This window comes from Hyla sarda, chromosome 12 (assembly GCF_029499605.1).
Source record: "Hyla sarda isolate aHylSar1 chromosome 12, aHylSar1.hap1, whole genome shotgun sequence".
Lineage (NCBI taxonomy): Eukaryota > Metazoa > Chordata > Amphibia > Anura > Hylidae > Hyla > Hyla sarda.
In genome coordinates this window covers 16,391,276-16,413,161 of record NC_079200.1, presented here as the reverse complement: position 1 = coordinate 16,413,161, position 21,886 = coordinate 16,391,276, and the positions used below count along the sequence as shown (strand labels likewise).

The 21,886-nt window shown below is 42.1% G+C and overlaps 1 protein-coding gene across 1 annotated transcript; it reads right to left on the bottom strand.

The window, feature by feature from the left end:
* Positions 1 to 1,367: 1,367 nt before the first annotated feature.
* Positions 1,368 to 21,554, bottom strand: LOC130296377 (membrane primary amine oxidase-like). The gene is made up of 4 exons (XM_056547842.1): positions 19,930 to 21,554; positions 14,914 to 15,199; positions 11,883 to 12,012; positions 1,368 to 3,327 (listed from the first exon to the last, which is right to left on the bottom strand). The coding sequence occupies exons 1-4, from the start codon at positions 21,518 to 21,520 to the stop codon at positions 3,043 to 3,045; spliced, it is 2,292 nt and encodes a 763-aa protein (XP_056403817.1). The 5' UTR covers positions 21,521 to 21,554; the 3' UTR covers positions 1,368 to 3,042.
* Between the last annotated feature and the right edge of the window lie 332 nt (positions 21,555 to 21,886).

The window sequence follows — 21,886 nt, the reverse complement described above, 5'->3', positions numbered from 1 at the left end:
CATTTGTATATAGATACACACATAAAGGTTGCGCTTTAAATGAATTGGCGCATGGTGATCTAAGGTATTATTAACCCTCTGGGTTACTTGCAAACACAACCTGTTGGTCACAAGTAAATTCATATTGGAAGCTTTGCTCGCAGTACTAAGAAATCACATAAGGTGGCAATAGAGAGGAACCATCCTGCTCACATGGTAAAGTCTATATTTAGCAGTAGGTAGCGCTGAGTGCTCTTTGTGTTCCTGGAGAACGTTCCGTGACATGTTGCGGTACAAAGTGTTACTTGTTGCTTCAGTAACATGATGGCGCAGGTGGTGCGTGTCATGCTGATCACAATAGAGGAGCGTGCATGTTTCCGAGGGGAGAATTCCTTCACATATTAGGTGCATCCTTCCAGAAGTCATAGGATTTTGTAGTTATTCTAGTAGTAAAGGGGTTGTTCACAGTTTCTATACATTAAAAGGGTGTCCTGAAGGTCCAGTATTATCTGTGAATGAATCCAGCATCAACTGTGCCACCCAGGGGTGTAGCCGGAAACCACAGGGCCCCAGTGCAAATAAATGGCATGTCCCCATCTCCATCAACACCAGCCCCCCTATCAGTGTGTCCCCAATACAGTCAGACCAACCCCCTTATCAGTGTGTCCCCAATACAGTCACACCAGTCCCCCATCATCCCCCCCCCCCCCCTTCTCAGCTTGTCCTCCATCCCTGCACTCAGTGGCTAAGGGCCCGGTCGCAATTGCGACTCTTGCGACCACTATAGGTATACCATAGGGGAAAATAAGCACAACACTATGCGCATTGAACACAATGGCCCTCATTTACTATTGCAAACCCGACATGTTTTGTCGGGTTGTGCGCCAGAGGCTGTCACATTGCGCCAGAAATTCTGTCTGCGCCAGAGTTTGTGCCAGAATTGAAAAAACCCTGACTAACTCTCCATTTTGCTAAGAAAACCCGAAAAAGGGGCGTAGCCGCCGGGGAAATGGGAGCGTGGTCTCAGAAAGGGGCGTGTTCCCGACATTTTCACAAAAACCCAAAATATTTACTAAGGTTTCCACAGAAAATGTGGTGGATTTGAGCTGAGAACCCGACAGATCAGAGCAGGTGTAAAAAAAACTAAATGTAGGGAAACCTTAGTAAATACCGTGGAAAATAAATTGTAGGGAATTAAAACCCACAAAGAAACCTACACAACACTCTTAGTAAATCAGGGCCAATGGGTTTTGCAAGTCCTGTATGGACACACTGGCAAAATTTACATTTACATTTTTTTTTTCTAGAATAGACAATGTGACATTTTTTTTTAAAAAGTGTTAAACATGGGATTAAAGCAAAAGTCAACAAGACATGAAATGATTGGATAATATATTTTATTAATATTGTAGGGAGTTTATATTGATCAACCATTGTCTTGAGTTAAACAGGTCTTATACAAAATATGTTTTCCTTAAAATTGTTGCATCAATGTTATTTCTTGTAGACATCCATATTTCAACAACATGGATGTCCACACCGTCATACAGAAGTATTTGGAGGCTGTATGCATCCAGGGGAGAATATGTCCATAACACGGTAGACATCATATGAGTCTATACTATGGACAGTGGCGTACCTGGTGAGGGGGTGCATCCACCCCGAGTGCCGCTGACCAGAGGGGTACCAAATCCCCAGACGAATGCTGCTTTAAACTATGCACTTGTGTTGTTTTCCATTTTGTAGGGGGGCCTACAGTATTGGGGCATTATGTGAGGGGGTCCTACTACTATATAGGGGCAGAAAGGAGGCCTACTACTATATAGGGGCAGAAAGGAGGCCTACTATTATATAGGGGCACAGATGGGGCCTAATACTATATAGGGGACTCAGAGGGAGGTCTTCTACTATATACGGGTACAAAGGCGGCCTGCTACTATATATAGGAGCACAGAGGGGGCCTACTACTATACAGTAGCACATAGGGGGCCTAACTACTATATAGAGGCACAGAGGCTAAATTACTTTATAGTAGCACAGAGGGGACCTAAGTATTATATAGGAGCACAGAGGGGAGCTACTACTACATGGGGATCACAGAAGGAGTTACTACTATATAGGGGGCACAGAGGGAGCTACTAATATATGGGAGCACAGAGGGGGGCTACTACTATATAGGGCACAGAGGAAGTCTAACTACTATATAGGGGCACAAAGGGACATAACTACTATATATTAGTAAAGAAGAGTCCTAACTACCATATAGGGGGCAAATCACTACATGGACTTAATATTAGCACAGAGGTGGCCTGAGTACTATAAAGAAGCACAGAGAGGAGCTACTACAATATAGGGGCAGAGAGGGGGCTACTACTAAATAAGAGCAGAGAGAGCAGCTACTACTATGTAGGGTCACAGATGGGGGCTACTACTATATAGGAGCACAGAGGGGGCCTGTTATTATAAAGGGGGCACAGAGAAGGTCTGCTACTATACAGGGGCACAGAGGAAGTCTAACTACTATATAGGGGCACAAAGGGACATAACTACTATATATTAGTAAAGAGGAGTCCTAACTACCATATAGGGGGCAAGTAACTATATGGACTTAATATTAGCACAGAGGGGGCCTAAGTACTATAAAGAAGCACAGAGAGGAGCTACTACAATATAGGGGCAGAGAGGGGGCTACTACAATATAGGGGCAGAGAGGGGGCTACTACTATATAGGGGCAGAGACAAGGCTACTACTAAATAAGAGCAGAGAGAGCAGCTACTACTATGTAGGGGCACAGAGGGGGGCTACTACTATATAGGAGCAGAGAGGGGGGCTACAAATAAAGGACCAAATACTCTAAGTATGCCCCTGGCTATGGGTATTGTTTATCTGGGGTGAATGTAAATAACTGTAAAATATATACAATAAGAAGATAAACCTAAAACATGACAATGGTTTACTCCCATTTTAAGCTGCCGTTTAAACCGGTTGTGATGGATGATGCTCAGACTGGATGACATCATCGTGACGTCTCTTTCCAAGACAAAAACTAAATAAAGATGACATTATAAGTTCACCAGAGTCTTAAAGCCTTCATAGGTGAATGGAGGGATCTTGGGTATACAGAACGCTTTTTCGGATAAGCAGGCAAGATGGTTCACATCACAAGACCCATAGTCCTGTTCACTCTGGAAATAAACTCCGTCTGCTGAATGCACAGAAGGATCTACGTCAAAGTAATTGTAGGGCCTGAGGAGAAACCCTACAGCATTCCCTGGAGTGGCCGTGTTGGGAAGGTCCTCCGAGTGCGGAATGTGAAGGAACCCCACTGTGATCCAGGCAACCAAGTCCTAAGGGGAGAGAGACAACAGGTTGGACTCCAAATAGACATGTTCCTTTCCCTCACAAGATATTCATAAGGGTTAATTCACACGGTAGGATTTCCGCTTGCGGAATTCCACCTCAAATTAAAGCCCATAGACTTCTATGGGATTCCGCACTGCTATTCACACTTCTGAATTTCCGCAAGCGGAAATTCAGAAGTGTGAATAGGAGTGCGGAATCCCATAGAAGTCTATGGGCTTTAATTTGAGGTGGAATTCCGCAAGCGGAAATTCAGAAGTGTGAATAGGAGTGCGGAATCCCATAGAAGTCTATGGGCTTTAATTTGAGGTGGAATTCCGCAAGCGGAAATTCAGAAGTGTGAATGGGAGTGCGGAATCCCATAGAAGTCTATGGGCTTTAATTTGAGGTGGAATTCCGCAAGCCGAAATTCAGAAGTGTGAATGGGAGTGCGGAATCCCATAGAAGTCTATGGGCTTTAATTTGAGGTGGAATTCCGCAAGCCGAAATTCAGAAGTGTGAATGGGAGTGCGGAATCCCATCAAAGTCTATGGGCTTTAATTTGAGGTGGAATTCCGCAAGCAGAAATCCTGCCGTGTAAATAGACCCTAAGGCTGGGTTCACACTACGGAATCTCCGGGTAGAATATCTGCCGGAGATCGAGCCAGCGGCACTAGGACCTGGCGGACTGCATTGCCGTCCCCATAGACGGCAATGCATTTCTGGGTGGATCTTTTGGGAAATCTGTTCAGAAATGCAGTGCCATCTATGGGGACGGCAATGCAGTCCGCGTGGTCCTAGTGCCGCCGGCTCGATCTCCCGCAGAAATTCTGCCCAGAGATTCTGCAGTGTGAACCTAGCTTAGGAGTACAAGAACCTTACTTATCATATATAGAATAGATCAGGTTTCCCGGAGTACCCCTTTAAGCTGTTATGGTGCTCCAGCCAACCCTGTGACCTCATCATTGTTTACCAGGCGCAGTTTTGTACAATTTATAGTTGCTACGCCAGTACTGCACCTCAGTCCCATTGGCTTGCTGCAGAGAGCTGCAATTCCAGGTACAGCCACTAGGGATGATTTGATCATTACACACAAATCCTAGATCCCTATAAAGATAGGGGGCACTTTTGTGCATGAATGTTCCAAACATAGATTTTGAAGCAGGGACAATAGTATAGTTTGTGTCATCATTTACCTAACCCCCTATAAGGCTAGGATTCCACTGAGGTTTTTCATGCAAAAACGCGATAAAAACACCCATTTTGCCGCATGGAGTTTTTTCTGTGAAAATTTGCAAGTCAATAGTGAACTTCAAAGTGCCAGATCCACTTGGCGTTTTTCAGTTTGGTGTAATTTTAATCCTTTGGGTGTTTTTCAGCTCTTTTTGGCAGTTTTTCAAAAATGACCTCTTGTTGAGACTTTGGCATTTTTTTGGGGAAAATCTTGACATTTTTCTCCCATAGAAGTCTATGGGAGTAAAAAAAACACTTTTTTGACTTTTTTAATAAAATTTTGTAGGGTACCATAAAAAATAAAAATAAAAAAGATACAGTAATGATGGAAAAATTGCATTTAACGAAATTTATCTTTTTTCTAAGAAAATTTTTATTAATTTTTAAACAGGGATCAATTTATGTGTGCAGACAGAGAACTAGAAATGTAGCCGACAATGATAAAAATTTAGAAAGGGGCCATTTAAATGTAAAAATAATATATTTGTTACAATTAATTTTGTTAAACTTTTTATTAATATATTTTAATAATATTTTGAATAAAGTGTGTGTGTGTTTTTTAACTTTTTTCCCTTTTTTTCTTTATTTTAAATTTTTTTTTTTTTAGGTAGTACTACTACTTCTAGCATGAAACACACTGTTCCATGATGGGAGTAGTAGTCTTTTCCATGATGGGAGTAGTAGTACATGTACTAATTGGCAGATCGCCCCGGGTGTCACTCCTGACACCCTATTGTGATCCTCCTGTATAATGTATAGATGCGGCCGCTCTTCTATGGTCCCCCGCACTGCCGTATATATACACCTATTCAGATTTCCTGCAGAGAGCTGTGATTGGCCAGATGGTTCCAGCCAATCCCAACTCTCTGTGGAAAATATGAATATGTGGATATATACGGCAGTGCAGGGGACCATAGAAGAGCGACCGCATCTATACATTATACAGGAGGATCACAGCGGGTGTCAGGAGTGACACCCGCTGTGATCTGTCCTTTACTGCAGGTACTACTGCTCCTAACATGGAGCACACTCTGCTCCATGCTGGGAGCTGTAGTACCTGTGTGGTGCCTTGTGGGTGTGAATGGGGATCAGGATGTTGCTGTGCAGGCTATAAAGGGTGCTGTTAACCCTTGTCAGTCGGGGGTTAAATGCTGTATGACTTGGCCTATCGCCACCCTTCCCAAGGACGATAGGTGTTTGCAGAATAAAGTATTGTCCACAACCAGAGCTTCAATGAAAACTCTTTGTGAAAAGTCTTTCAATGAAAAGTCTTTGTAACAGAGTCTATGAAGAGCTTGGCTAAGATTCACCCTTCGTTCGGACTTTTAGTAAGTTCTTTAGCTTGTAGGGATTTAGTATGCGTAGATGCGCTGGATTTAGGGTTATGTTTAGGTCCAGGGTCCTTGCCAATAATTGCGGGGAATTTAGAAGAACTCACTATATAATTCAGCCGAGGCCGCAAGGCTTTGGCCTAGTAATTGTCGTTGACCTCATTCAGTGACAGCAACCCAAGAGAGAGACTAATGGCCGCAGCTTCCTTATATGGGCAGGGGCTGGCCCTTCGAGGATTGGTCCACACCATCTGTCAATCAGCCTCACAAAGCATTGTGGGTATCACATGGCCTAAGAACCTCCAAAGGTCCTTTTTAACTACCATAGAGACTAGAGACTAAATAAATAAATAAAATAAATGATTCAGTAGGGATGAAAAAAAATTGTATTTAACAAAATTTTTATTTTTTATAACTACATTTTTTATTAATTTTTAAACAGGGATCAATTTATGTGTGCGGGCAGGGAACTAAAAATGTAGCTGACAGTAATAAAAATGTAGAAAGGGGCCATTTAAATGTAAAAATAATATATTTTTTATAATTAACTTTTTTAACATTTTTATTAGTAAATGTATTTTAATAATGTGTTTAATAAAGTGTGTGTGTTTCACTTTTTTTTTCTATTTTTATTTTTAGGTAGTACTACTACTCCCAGCATGGAACAGACTGTTCCATGATGGGAGTAGTAGTACCTGTACTAATAGGCAGATCGCCCCAGTTGTCACTCCTGACACCCAAAGCGATTGTCCTTTCTATAGCAGAGATGCGGAGCAACGCTGTACAGCGCTCGCATCTTTGCACTATACTCCAGTCGGCCAGTGATGTGAATAGAATTTACATCACTCATTCATGTTGTCTGCCCAGAGTGGGGATTGGCCGGATGGTTGCAGCCAATCACCGCTCTCAGCGGGAAATATGAATGAGTGATGTGATGTGACCTGCGGGTCACGTGACGCAAGCGCAATGTAAGTACACTTTCTATATACATTTACCTGAGTAATATATTAGTTATTTAAGGGGTGACTAGGGGAAGACTAGACCTGAGGACCCCACAGCTCCTAGGAACTCTGACTTTGGGGACCCCTACCAAGGTACTGTATGTAATACGGTACCGGGACACCACACCTGCATTAATAGACAGATCACAACAGGTGTCAGAAGTGACACTTGCTGCGATCTGTCTATTAATGCAGGCTTTACAGCTCCCAGCATGGAGCAGAGCGTGCTCCATGTTGGGAGTAGAGGTACCTGCAGTTAAGGACAGATCACAGCGGGTGTCACTCCTGACACCCAATGCGATCGTCCTATCTATAGCAGAGATGCGGAGCGGCTCTATACAGCGCTCACATCTCTGCACTATACTCCGGCCAGTGATGTGAATAGAAATTCACATCACTCATTCATATTTCCCGCTGAGAGCGGTGATTGGCTGCAACCATCCGGCCAATCCCCACTCTGGGTAGACAACATGAATGAGTGATGTAAATTCTATTCACATCACTGGCCGACTGGAGTATAGTGCAAAGATGCGAGCGCTGTACAGCGTTGCTCCGCATCTCTGCTATAGATAGGACAATCGCTTTGGGTGTCAGGAGTGACAACTGGGGCAATCTGCCTATTAGTATAGGTACTACTACTCCCATCATGGAACAGTCTGTTCCATGCTGGGAGTAGTAGTACTACCTAAAAATAAAAATAGAAAAAAAAGTGAAACACACACACTTTATTAAACACATTATTAAAATAAAAATTTTGAATGTGATTTCTATCCTTCCTTTTTTTTTTTTTTTTTTTTTTTGAACATGTGTTGCACTCTTCCCCACCCCCTCAGCCCAACCCTATATAGGTGGTAATTAGCCACACTAGGGCCATTTCACTCCTAGCAGCCTCCCAGTCTGACTGGGAGAGCAAGGTAAGTGAGCCATTACACCTTGTTCACACTGGTGTGGTGCGGGGCGGCGTCCGTTGCTGCCGTGGCGCTGTGTCTGCGGGCGGGTGCGGCCTATAGACTGGTTTGAGAGGCATTGGGGCCGCTCTGCCAGTGGGTCGCTCCCCCCCGTGGGCACCTGTGTCGCGGCGGTGGTGGTCGCCGCCCGGTGCTACGCCATTTTATGCTAGGGACGTTAGGGACCCACTCTGAATAGGTGGCCTTGACGTGGCGAGTGGGCTTGTACTTTTTGATCAAAAATGTATACTAACAACCTGTTAGTTTTTGATATTGTGCTGAGAAGCAATCAGATCATTATACAAGATTGTAGATGTGCGCTATGTCTGTATTCTACTCGAATTCACATTATTAAAATACATTTACTAATAAAAATGTAAAAAAGGTAATTATAAAAAATATATATATTTTACATTTAAATGGCCCCTTTCTACATTTTTATTACTGTCAGCTACATTTTTAGTTCCCTGCCCGCACACATAAATTGATCCCTGTTTAAAAATTAATAAAAAATGTAGTTATAAAAAATAAAAATTTTGTTAAATACAATTTTTTTTCATCCCTACTGCATCATTTATTTTATATATTTATTTATGGTACCCAGCAAATCTGTGGCAGTTTTCCTGGCATTTCTAATGTATTTTAACTTCCTGGGCCTTTCTTCCCCCAATAAATGTAAGCTTTTGTTGTGTGTGTACTTTAGCTTTTGTTGTGATTTATTGTAGCACTAGCAGAGTTCTTGGTGTTGTCTTGTCTTCCTACCTAAACCTTGTGGGAGAGGGAAAGCAACAAAGCTCTTTTCCTCATATCCCGTCCTCATATCCAGTCCTCATATCCCGTCCTCATATCCCGTCCACTTATCCTCATCCCTTATCCCGTCCTCATATCTCGACCTCATATCCCATCCTCATTAGTGTTGAGCCGCATAGGCCATATTCGAATTCGCGAATATTCGCGAATATATGGACGAATATTCGTCATATATTCGCGAATATTCGCATATTCGTTATATTCTCGTTTTATTTTCGCACATGCGAAAATTCACGTATGCGAAAAAACATATGCGAAAATTAGCATACACAAAATTAGCATAAGCATATGCGAAAATTCGCACACCAGTCTCACATAGTAGTATTAGAGCCTTCTTTACACCACACAAGCTGGAAGCAGAGAGGGATGATCACTGTGATGTGTACTGTGAAGAAAAACAAAAAAAAAAAAACGAATATTCGTAATTACGAATATATAGCGCTATTTTCGCGAATATTCACGAATTCGCGAATATGCGATATTCGCGAATAAAATTCGTATTGCGAATATTCGCGAGCAACACTAATCCTCATATCCTGATCTCATATCCTGTCCTCATATCCCGTCCACTTATCCTGATCTCTTATCCCGTCCTCATATCTCGTCCTTATATCCCGTCGTCATATCCTGATCTCATATCCAGTCCTCATATCCCGTCCACTTATCCTGATCTCTTATCCCGTCCTCATATCTCGTCCTCATATCCCGTCGTCATATCCTGATCTCATATCCAGTCCTCATATCCCGTCCACTTATCCTGATCTCATATCCCGTCCTTTTTTTTACATTAGAGGGAAAAGTTTCTGCAGTAATATCAAGAAGTATTACTCTACTGAGAGAGTAGTGGATGCATGGAATAGCCTTCCTGCATAAGTGGTAGCTGCAAATACAGTGAAGGAGTGTAAGCATTGGATAGACATTAGGCTCCTTCATGTAAGATAGGGATAGCCTTATGGCTATCCTTCATATAAGATAGAGATAGGTATAAGGCTATCCTTCATATAAGATAGGGATAGGCATAAGGCTATCCTTCATATAAGATAGGGATAGGTATAAGGCTATCCTTCATATAAGATAGGGATAGGCATAAGGCTATCCTTCATATAAGATAGAGATAGGCATAAGGCTATCCTTCATATAAGATAGAGATAGGCATAAGGCTATCCTTCATATAAGATAGGGATAGGCATAAGGCTATCCTTCATATAAGATAGGGATAGGCATAAGGCTATCCTACATATAAGATAGAGATAGGTATAAGACTATCCTTCATATAAGATAGAGATAGGCATAAGGGTATCCTTCATATAAGATAGGGATAGGCATAAGGCTATCCTTCATATAAGATAAGGATAGAAATAAGGATATCCTTTATATAACATAGGGATAGGTATAAGGCTATCCTTCATATAAGATAGTGATAGGCATAAGGCTATTCTTCATAAAAGATAGCGATAGAAATAAGGCTATCCTTCATATAAGATAGGGCCAGGGAATATTTATAGCATTCAGGATATTGTACAGACTAGATGGGCCAAATGATTCTTATTTGCTGACACATTCTATTACATATAAGTCATTGCAACAACATTTGGATGTGATGCTGAAACATACACACATACATTCATATATACATACACACATACATTCACAAATACATACACACATACATACACACATGCATACATACATTCATATATACATACATACACACATACATTCAGAAATACATACACACATGCATACATACATTCATATATACATACATACACACATACATTCACAAATACATATATATATACATACATACATTCACAAATACATACATATATACATACATACATTCACAAATACATACATATATACATACATACATTCATATATACATACATACACACATACATTCATATATACATACATACACACATACATTCATATATACATACACATACATATATACATACACACATACATTCATATATACATACATACACACATACATTCATATATACATACATACACACATACATTCATATATACATACACACATACATTCATATATACATACATACATACACATACATTCATATATACATACACATACATACACACACATACATACATACATTCATATATACATACACACATACATTCACAAATACATACATACCCACATACATTCATATATACATTCACAAATACATACATACATACACACATACATTCATATATACATACATACACACATACATTCACAAATACATACACACATACATACACACATACATATATACATACACACAAACATACATATATACATACACACAAACATACATACACAAATACATACACACATACATACATTCATATATACATACACACATACATTCATATATACATACATACAGATACACACATACATTCATATATACATACACACATACATATATACATACACACATACATTCAGATATACATACACACATACATACATACATACATACACACACATACATTCATATATACATACACACATACATTCATATATACATACATATATATATACACACATACATGTAGATATCCATACATACATACATACATATACACACATAAATTCACAAACACATAAACACATACATACATACACACACATACATTCATATATACATACACACACATACATACATACACACATACATTCACATATACATACACACACATACATACATACACACATACATTCATATATGCATACACACACATACATATACACACATACATTCACATATACATACGCACATACTGTACATACATATATACATACATACACACATACATACATATAGACATACATACACATACATATACACATACATTTATTCATACACACATATACATATATACATACATACACACATATATACATAAACACACATATATATATATACATATATACATACATATATATACACACACACACATACATACACATATACATACATACACATACATACATACACATACATACACATATACATACATACACATACATACATACATACATACATACACACACACACACATATATACATACTTACACACATACACATACACACACACACATCGGGTTATATATATTCTGATCTTTATACAATAGTAAAATAAGGGACGCAACAGACCATGATGCTCAATCTACAGTGTCCAGAGATACAATACATGTTATATTATGTTTCCCCACCTGGTTTTGAATATTCTCATTATTTATAAAGTTACGGAACGTCACACTAGGACTCCACGGATCGTTTTGGTTGTAGATGGAAGAACTTTCCGCCTCTTCTTCCTTACGTTTAGTCACCGCTAACTTGTACCTTAGGAAGGATAAGATTGTAGATAGTTAGCATGTCTGAAGGCCATGGCCTGGCTTATGTAGTGAACACAAGAGGGTTAATTTCAAGGGGTGTTTGTGAATTTGAACTATAATGGAGCATAAAAAATGGAGTGCAGTATACAGCATAAAAATGGAGTGCAGTATACAGCATAAAAATGGAGTGCAGTATACAGCATAAAAATGGAGTGCAGTATACAGCATAAAAATGGAGTGCAGTATACAGCATAAAAATGGAGTGCAGTATACAGCATAAAAATGGAGTGCAGTATACAGCATAAAAATGGAGTGCAGTATACAGCATAAAAATGGAGTGCAGTATAGAGCATAAAAATGGAGTGCAGTATAGAGCATAAAAATGGAGGGCAGTATACAGCATAAAAATGGAGTGCAGTATAGAGCATAAAAATGGAGTGCAGTATAGAGCATAAAAATGGAGTGCAGTATACAGCATAAAAATTGAGGGCAGTATACAGCATAAAAATGGAGTGCAGTATAGAGCATAAAAATGGAGTGCAGTATACAGCATAAAAATTGAGGGCAGTATACAGCATAAAAATGGAGTGCAGTATAGAGCATAAAAATGGAGGGCAGTATACAGCATAAAAATGGAGTGCAGTATACAGCATAAAAATGGAGTGCAGTATACAGCATAAAAATGGAGGGCAGTATACAGCATAAAAATGGAGGGCAGTATACAGCATAAAAATGGAGGGCAGTATACAGCATAAAAATGGAGTGCAGTATAGAGCATAAAAATGGAGTGCAGTATACAGCATAAAAATGGAGTGCAGTATACAGCATAAAAAGGGAGTGCAGTATACAGCATAAAAATGGAGTGCAGTATACAGCATAAAAATGGAGTGCAGTATACAGCATAAAAAGGGAGTGCAGTATACAGCATAAAAATGGAGTGCAGTATACAGCATAAAAAGGGAGTGCAGTGTACAGCATAAAAAGGGAGTGCAGTATAGAGCATAAGTCATCAAGACCCAGGCAGAGGAAAAGTTGCTCATAGCAACCAATCAGATCGCTTCTTTCATTTTTAACAAGGCTTTGAAAGAAGTGATCTGATTGGTTGCTATGGGCAACTGGTCAACTTTTCTTCTGGACGGGTTTTAATAAATCTCCGAAAATCAGAATAAAATTAGACCTTGTTGTAGACAATTAAAGGAGACCTGTTACTTTTTTTCACCCCCCCCGTTTATCTGCACTCAATACGCCATAATGACAATTTATTTAAAAGGTGAGAATCCCACAGTGACATAAGTATTCATACCCTTTTCTCAGGACTGAGTTGAAGCCCTTTTGGCAGTGATTCCGGCCTCCAGTCTTCTTGGGGATGAGGCCACAAGGTTTACACTCCTGGATTGGGGGATTTTCTCCCATTCTTCTCTGCATATCCTCTCAGCTCTGTCAGGTTGGACGGGAACCATCAGTGGAAGCCATTTTTATTTCTCCAGAGATGTTCCATTGGATAGTGGACAAGATGTCTAAGCGCCGGAGTACCCCTTTAAGGCTTGAACCATTTTGACCATTGCCAAAAGTAGAAGAATTGCAAGGAAAGTGCCACGTTGCCTTGAATGACTACTCTTGGCTTTTCAAGGCAGCTGTGTGGACCGCCATTGAATATAAAAGCATCGAATATGTTGTTATCACAACCGTAGAGTATTCTATACTGCACCACAGGGGGGGGGGGTACTCCGCCCTTAGACATTTTATGTCTGATCGCGGGGGTCCCATGGCTGGGAACCCCCGCGATCTCTCCTGCAGCACCAACTGTCATCTGGTGCACGGAGCGGGCTTCGCCCCGTACCTGGTGACTGGCAATACAGGGGCCGGAGGATCTTGAATCACGGCTACGCCCCCCGCCCCCCTGTGACGTCCGGCCTTGCCCCCTTAATGCAATTCTATGGGTGGGGGCATGACGGCCGCCACGCCCCCTCCCATAGACTTGCATTGAGGGGGCTGGACCATGATGTCATGAGGGGGCGGGTCGGGTCCGTGACATCACAATCCTCCGGCCCCTGCATCGCCAGTCATCAGGCACGAAGCAAAGACCACTCCGTGCACCAGATGACAGGGGGTGCTGCAGGAGAGATCGCGGGGGTTCCCAGCCGTGGGACCCCCTCGATCAGACATTTTACCCCTTTAAGTTTTCAAACCATAACATTTAAATTACTAAGTTTTTATGGATGCAAGTTAGACACCTTTTGTAAAATGTTTGGTTTACAATTTTTTTGTCGTTTATCAAGAAAACGGCTCATCAGAATCCCACCACTAGGGGTCCAGATACCTACTGGGACACTAACCAGTCATGCTGCAGCCTTAGACTTGTCCATGAGTCATGGACAGGAGATGACTCATGGACAAGGCTGCATGAGCAGGTGCACCAATCACCTCCCAACACCACAAGATAGGGACACGCCCCCTTCCCTTCATAGGATTTATACCCTGTGAGCTAATGAAAAGATGTAAAATGAAATGTAAAATAAAGGACATTGACAATGAAGCTACTAAACTTCCCTGCAGCAACACACAAGGAATCACTTTTGAAAGAGCTTCCTGGAACCATCACCTGAAAGGTGGATGAATTCACACGTATGTCAGTCGTTTCGGAAATTGCACCAAATTTATCGCCCGACTTGTGCCTTTTTGTAAATTTGGTGCAGTGAGTTAAAAAGCCACCCATGAAAGAAAAGGAGAAAAAAATACGTACCACAGCCATTATTCGTAAATCCCCCCCAATGTCCATGGATTTCATGATTATCCATCAGTAGACTGGTAGTTCGGGAATAAGATCCCGGTAACTCAACTCCTTATTCTTGGTACCAAATTTGTTATCTGGGAAAAAACCAAAGTATTTCAAGGACAGTTCACTCACCTGGCCCATCCCATTGCTTTCTCTACTGGACTTTCCTCTGGTAAAAAGTCTCCAGCAAAGCTGACTATCTGGAGCCTGTAGGAGCGAGGGTGACCCCACTTGTTGGTCGTGTTGCTTGTGAAGTGGATGTAACGGGGCGCCTTGGCGTGCAGCTCGTATGCTCCCTGGTTTTCTGTCTCCAATACGCTTCGTACCACCTTTGGCTGTTGTATCTTGACCTCCGGTTGCCATGGTATGTTTACAGGATTAAATTGCATATCCTGAGTCATGACTGAATTGTCAATTCCTATAAAAAAAAATAATTAATTAATTAATATGTTAAAGGGGCACTCCACTGCCCCAGCGTTCGGAACATTTTGTTCTGAACGCTGGCTGCGGAGGTTGTGATGTAATGGCCACGCCCCCTCTTCCTGCCATGCCCCCTCAATGCAAGTCTATGGGAGGGGGCGTGGCAGCCACCACGCCCCCTCCCATAGACTTGCATTGAGGGGGCAGCCATAGACTTGCAGTGAGAGGCGTGGCCATGATGTCCCGACTCCCAAAATGTTCTGAACGCTGGGGCAGTGGAGTACACCTTTAACTTTTAATGCCCCAAAAATAATCACTATCTCTGGGATTATTCCCCTAAATTACAGCTGATGGCTGAGCGTCCCAGCAGCGGGATACTCCTTTACCAGCTTCTTTTCCGTTTATACTCTCCTAAGCTAAATTCACGTGTTTGTTGTGCTCTGACCCATTTAGGGTCCGTTCTGCTCTTTTTTTTTGTCTTAAATGGACCCTGAACAGGTCGGAGCACAACGAACATCTTCAGGTCCGCAAAGATCCAATTGGCTTTAAAGGGAACTCTGGTGGAGAAAAAAAAAAATTTCAAATCAACTGGTGCAAGAAAGTTAAACAGAGTTGTAAATCACTTCTATTTAAAAATCTTAACCCTTCCAGTACTGATCAGCTGCTGTATACTACAGATATACTACAGAGAAATTTGGGAAGTTCTGTTCTGTCTGACCACAGTGCTCTCTACTGACACCTCTGTCCGTCTCAGGAACTGTCCAGAGCAGGAGAGGTTTTCTATGGGGATATGATTCTAATCTGAACAGTTCCTGACACGGACAGGGGTGTCAGCAGAGAGCACTGTGGTCAGACAGAAAAGAAATTCACAAATTTCTCTATTTTATACAGCAGCTAGTAAGTACTGGAAGGATTAAATTTTTTTTTTATAGAAGTAATTTACAATCTGTTTAACTTTCAGGCACCAGTTGATTTGAAAATATTAGTTTTCTACGTGTTTCTACCAGAATTCCCCTTTAATGGGGTTTGCTGAGTGTCCGGTCTATTATTATTGGGATAGACCAACAATAACCGTTTGGCAAGGTGTCGACAATCAGCACCTTTACCGGTCAGCTGGTGTACTGAGTCGGAAGCCTTGTTTCTGTTCATTGTGTATTGGCCATGCCAGGTTAGGGTGCTTTCACACTACGTTTGTAGTGTACGGTTGCTGGATCCGGTTGGGAGGGGCGAAAACCCGCCGCTCCCGTATCCCATTCATTTCAATGAGCCGACCGGAGTCAAACGTTGACTCATCCGTTTGTCTCATTTTTGCCCCGTATACAGTTTTCTGACCGGACCTAAAACCACAGTTCTAGGTCCGGTCAGAAAACAGTATACGGGGAAAAATGAGACAACCGGATGAGTCAGCGTTTGACTCCGGTCAGCTCATTGAAATGAATGGGGTTCGGGCAGGATCCGGCTGGGATACGGGAGCGGACGGTTTTCGCCCCTCCCAACCGGATCCAGCAACCGTACACTACAAACGTAGTGTGAAAGCACCCTAACCACAACTCAGCTCATATTCACTTATTTCGGAACAAGCTGAGCTACAGTAACATGGCACAAACCCAACATAGTGTACAGAGCCAAGCAAGCAATTGCTTTCAGCTATTTACAGTATTTATTCACTTTTCCACTAACTTATGAGTTGTGCAGTTAAAAAAAAACTCAATTCAGAGATGCGTAATTTATAAAAGAGGGAGGGGAGTGAGGATGTTAAGGACCCTCGTCTTTTGGTCAGCATAGAGAACGTCTACTATCAGGATCTTTCCCTCTGGAGGATCTGTTCTGCATTAGACACTTATCGATTTGACCGAGCACCATGTAATTCATCATTATTCCTGTGGTGGCACTGCAGGGAAGATGAGCACCTAGGGTCCTATTACGCTGGGCGATTATTGGCCACACAGGTCGATATTACCTGTGTAATAAGGACAGTGACCAGCTGATGAACAAGGAAATGTTCCTTTCTTGGCTGATCAGGTCATTTTGACCAATCCGTACACTCCGTGTATTCAGGGCTGGTGCAAGGATTTTTGCCACCCTAGGCAAAAGCTAATTTTGCTGCCCCTTGACTCCACCCATTCGCCCACCTTTTGACACGCCCTTTGGGATACACACTGTAAGAAACCTCCTCCCCATGTAATCTCCTTACTACTGTGGTGACACACTGTAACAAACCTCCTCATGTAATCTCCTTACTACTGGGGTGACACACTGTAAGAAACCTCCTCCCCATGTAATCTCCTTACTACTGTGGTGACACACTGTAACAAACCTCCTCATGTAATCTCCTTACTACTGGGGTGACACACTGTAACAAACCTCCTCCTCATGTAATCTCCTTACTACTGGGGTGACACACTGTAACAAACCTCCATCTCATGTAATTACCTTACTACTGGGGTGACACACTGTAACAAACCCCCTCCTCATGTAATCTCCTTACTACTGGGTTGACACACTGTAACAAACCTCCTCCTGATGTAATCTCCTTACTACTGGGGTGACACACTGTAAGAAACCTCCTCCCCATGTAATCTCCTTACTACTGTGGTGACACACTGTAACAAACCTCCTCATGTAATCTCCTTACTACTGGGGTGACACACTGTAACAAACCTCCTCATGTAATCTCCTTACTACTGGGGTGACACACTGTAACAAACCCACTCCTCATGTAATCACCTTACTACTGGGGTGACACACTGTAACAAACCCCCTCCTCATGTAATCTCCTTACTACTGGGGTGACACACTGTAACAAACCCCCTCCTCATGTAATCTCCTTACTACTGGGGTGACACACTGTAACAAACCTCCTCATGTAATCTCCTTACTACTGGGGTGACACACTGTAACAAACCTCCTCCTCATGTAATTTCCTTACTACTGGGGTGACACACTGTAACAAACCTCCTCCTCATGTAATCTCCTTACTACTGGGGTGACACACTGTAACAAACCTCCTCCTCATGTAATCTCCTTACTACTGGGGTGACACACTGTAACAAACCTCCTCCTCATGTAATCTCCTTACTACTGGGGTGACACACTGTAACAAACCTCCTCCTCATGTAATCTCCTTACTACTGGGGTGACACACTGTAACAAACCCACTCCTCATGTAATCTCCTTACTACTGGGGTGACACACTGTAACAAACCTCCTCATGTAATCTCCTTACTACTGGGGTGACACACTGTAACAAACCTCCTCATGTAATCACCTTACTACTGGGGTGACACACTGTAACAAACCCACTCCTCATGTAATCTCCTTACTACTGTGGTGACACACTGTAACAAACCTCCTCATGTAATCTCCTTACTACTGGGGTGACACACTGTAACAAACCTCCTCCCCATGTAATCTCCTTACTACTGTGGTGACACACTGTAACAAACCTCCTCATGTAATCTCCTTACTACTGGGGTGACACACTGTAACAAACCTCCTCATGTAATCTCCTTACTACTGGGGTGACACACTGTAACAAACCCACCCCTCATGTAATCACCTTACTACTGGGGTGACACACTGTAACAAACCCCCTCCTCATGTAATCTCCTTACTACTGGGGTGACACACTGTAACAAACCCCCTCCTCATGTAATCTTACTACTGGGGTGACACACTGTAACAAACCTCCTCATGTAATCTCCTTACTACTGGGGTGACACACTGTAACAAACCTCCTCCTCATGTAATCTCCTTACTACTGGGGTGACACACTGTAACAAACCTCCTCCTCATGTAATCTCCTTACTACTGGGGTGACACACTGTAACAAACCTCCTCCTCATGTAATCTCCTTACTACTGGGGTGACACACTGTAACAAACCTCCTCCTCATGTAATCTCCTTACTACTGGGGTGACACACTGTAACAAACCCACTCCTCATGTAATCTCCTTACTACTGGGGTGACATACTGTAACAAACCTCCTGATGTAATCTCCTTACTACTGGGGTGACACACTGTAACAAACCTCATGTAATCACCTTACTACTGGGGTGACACACTGTAACAAACCTCCTCCTCATGTAATCTCCCTACTACTGGGGTGACACACTGTAACAAACCTCCTCCCCATGTAATCACCTTACTACTGGGGTGACACACTGTAACAAACCCCCCTCCTTATGTAATTACCTTACTACTGGGGTAAAACACATCAGAGGGGGGTTATGGTGGTGCTGCTGGCTGAGCTGGTTGGGCAAACTTGTGGCGGACAGAGCGGTCTCCCATCAAGAGGGCGCTCTAGGTGGCTTCCTATTTTGCCTATAGGCAGAGCCGGCCCTGCTTGTAATAAGGGATGTGCGGTGATGAATGATTGCCCCAAAGGGCAGTCTGAACAATCCAATGATCGTTCACGCAGCAATCAATGTACGGCACTCAAGCCATGTGATTAACCAGGGATCAGCACTTGTTTACAGGGCGGCTCGGCCATTACTGACAGGTTTCCCGATAGATTAAAGTTGCTGGAGGTTTCAGCAAGAGGACACTTTATTGTCAAAGGACATTTCTAAGAGGGATCGTTCAAATCTTATATTCGATTATGTAGATTCTTGCACACCAACATTCCATACTGTAGAAAAACTGTCTCATAGCAGCATTTAAAGTCGCACATTTCTGTGTTTCTATTTTAATGTGTAGAGTTTGAACTCTTGATAAATATGTCTTACCTCCAACATCCAAATCCACTTTGTAACTGATAAAATGTGTGTGAATTGTTCCCAACGTATGTTCGCCAACCCTAGACCCGTACTCCTTTCCATTGGCAAAGTAGAATGAAGAGCTGATATATCCTGTGGCATGTATCTTGGCTTCAATAACTCCATTTTGGTAGAAGATAAAATCCCAAACGTAATCATAATTTATGAGGGTTGACACGGCTCGGACGATCAGCACAGTGCTGGGGAGTCCTCCATAATACATGCCGTGCATATTGGAATAGTGCCGACGCAAGGGTACACCCAAGTTCTGCTCAAAGATACATATGGCATTCTTATTTGTGTCAGGAGTGTCAGATTCCATAAGATAATGAGCATCGATATAAGTGGCAAGATGAGGACAGTCAACGCCTCGGACTAATTCGAATGAGAATCTTCCAATGCCAAAGCTACTGTCCAGGTATCTGAGGATCATCCCTCCTGGTGTATTAGATCCATAAATCACCATTGCCTCTTGGGTACTAATTTCGTAGGCAATCCGTTCATTGTTGAATCGGATATCAAAAAGACGCAGACCAGAGTTTACGTTCATGCCATAGTTGAAGCTCCATGATTGGAAATTCACTTGGTTCTTATGAACCGTGTACCGATTACCGGCTGGGTTGAATTGCAGCGGTGCTCCAGGTTGAGGACTGACCTTTGGATTCATAGAGCCGATATCATCTTCTGGTTTAACTTTTGGGATTTTTATCACATCAACTTTGCCGGAATTGAATTGCTTCTCCAGATCGGCCATATTCGAGAAGAAATCACCATTGTAGAAGACTTTTATGACTTTCCACTGGGAGACATCAAGACTTCTGTGGTCCAGGAGTATCTCCAGCCCAACTGGATGGACAGAGAAACAACTTTCTGCCATCTTGAGAAATAGAACGAACCAGGTTCTTCTCTCTCCAGATTTGAAACCTCTCGGAGTTGTGGTAAGAGCAGCAAAGTTGGATCCATCATACCCAAGGGCTTTTAAAAACTGCGGTGCTGTAGAAAATTCCTTTTCATACATAAAGCTATAAGCGTCGGCGTACTCTTTACCAATCACAGGCCGCCGGTAATAAGGAAGTTTCTCTTTGTATTTTTCTAACGTAATATCATGGAAGTATGACGGATTAGGAAGAGGACCTACCACATATTCTGTAATGTTAGGTTCCTCCTGATCTCCAAAAAAGACAACAGCAAGAGCTTCCCGTTTGGGCTTTTCTCCCTCTCGATCTAAGTAATCTAGAACCTGTTGTTTTTGGGGGTATTTAACATCCACATAGTAAATACAGTTTTCTGAAGGCTTCGCATCAGCTGGATTGACCAATTTCTTGCCGAGATTTCTTTTAAGGTAGTCCACCGTTGCAGAGAACTCTTCCGGTGTCAGGTCAGAAAATACTGAGCCCTTGTCCCTTTTCTGCGGTGCTACGTTGGCTTTAAGATTTCCATGTTGGGGCTGAGAAGAACAGCTTTCTGCAGACTTTCCTGCTCCAGATAGTAGAACAGAAACCAGCGCCAAGATAGTTACCAGTGCCACGGCCAAGAGTATGAGCAGAGCCTTCGGGTTCATGATCGCGAGGGAAGAAGAAGGAAGCAAGAAGATCTTCAAACTCAGAATAAATCTTCTAAAATATAAAACTGTTGTGCAACTTATGACAAAGAGGGAGGAGAATCCTGGAAATTGAAGAAAACCATACTGCAGTGGGCTTAGTTCCCAGTTTTAAGAGGATAAAATGGACGCTTTTAATTGAAATCATCCTTGGAAACTATTTCCTGAAGTTCGAAAAGATCTGTATCATATTCTATAAAATATCTCTACTGCTAATCTATATTTTACTTTACCTTGAAACCTTATAACACTGCTATATCTAGGGGTCATTATAGAGGAGGCCATGATCTCAAAAATGGTTCAGGGTACTTCACCTCTGGACATCTT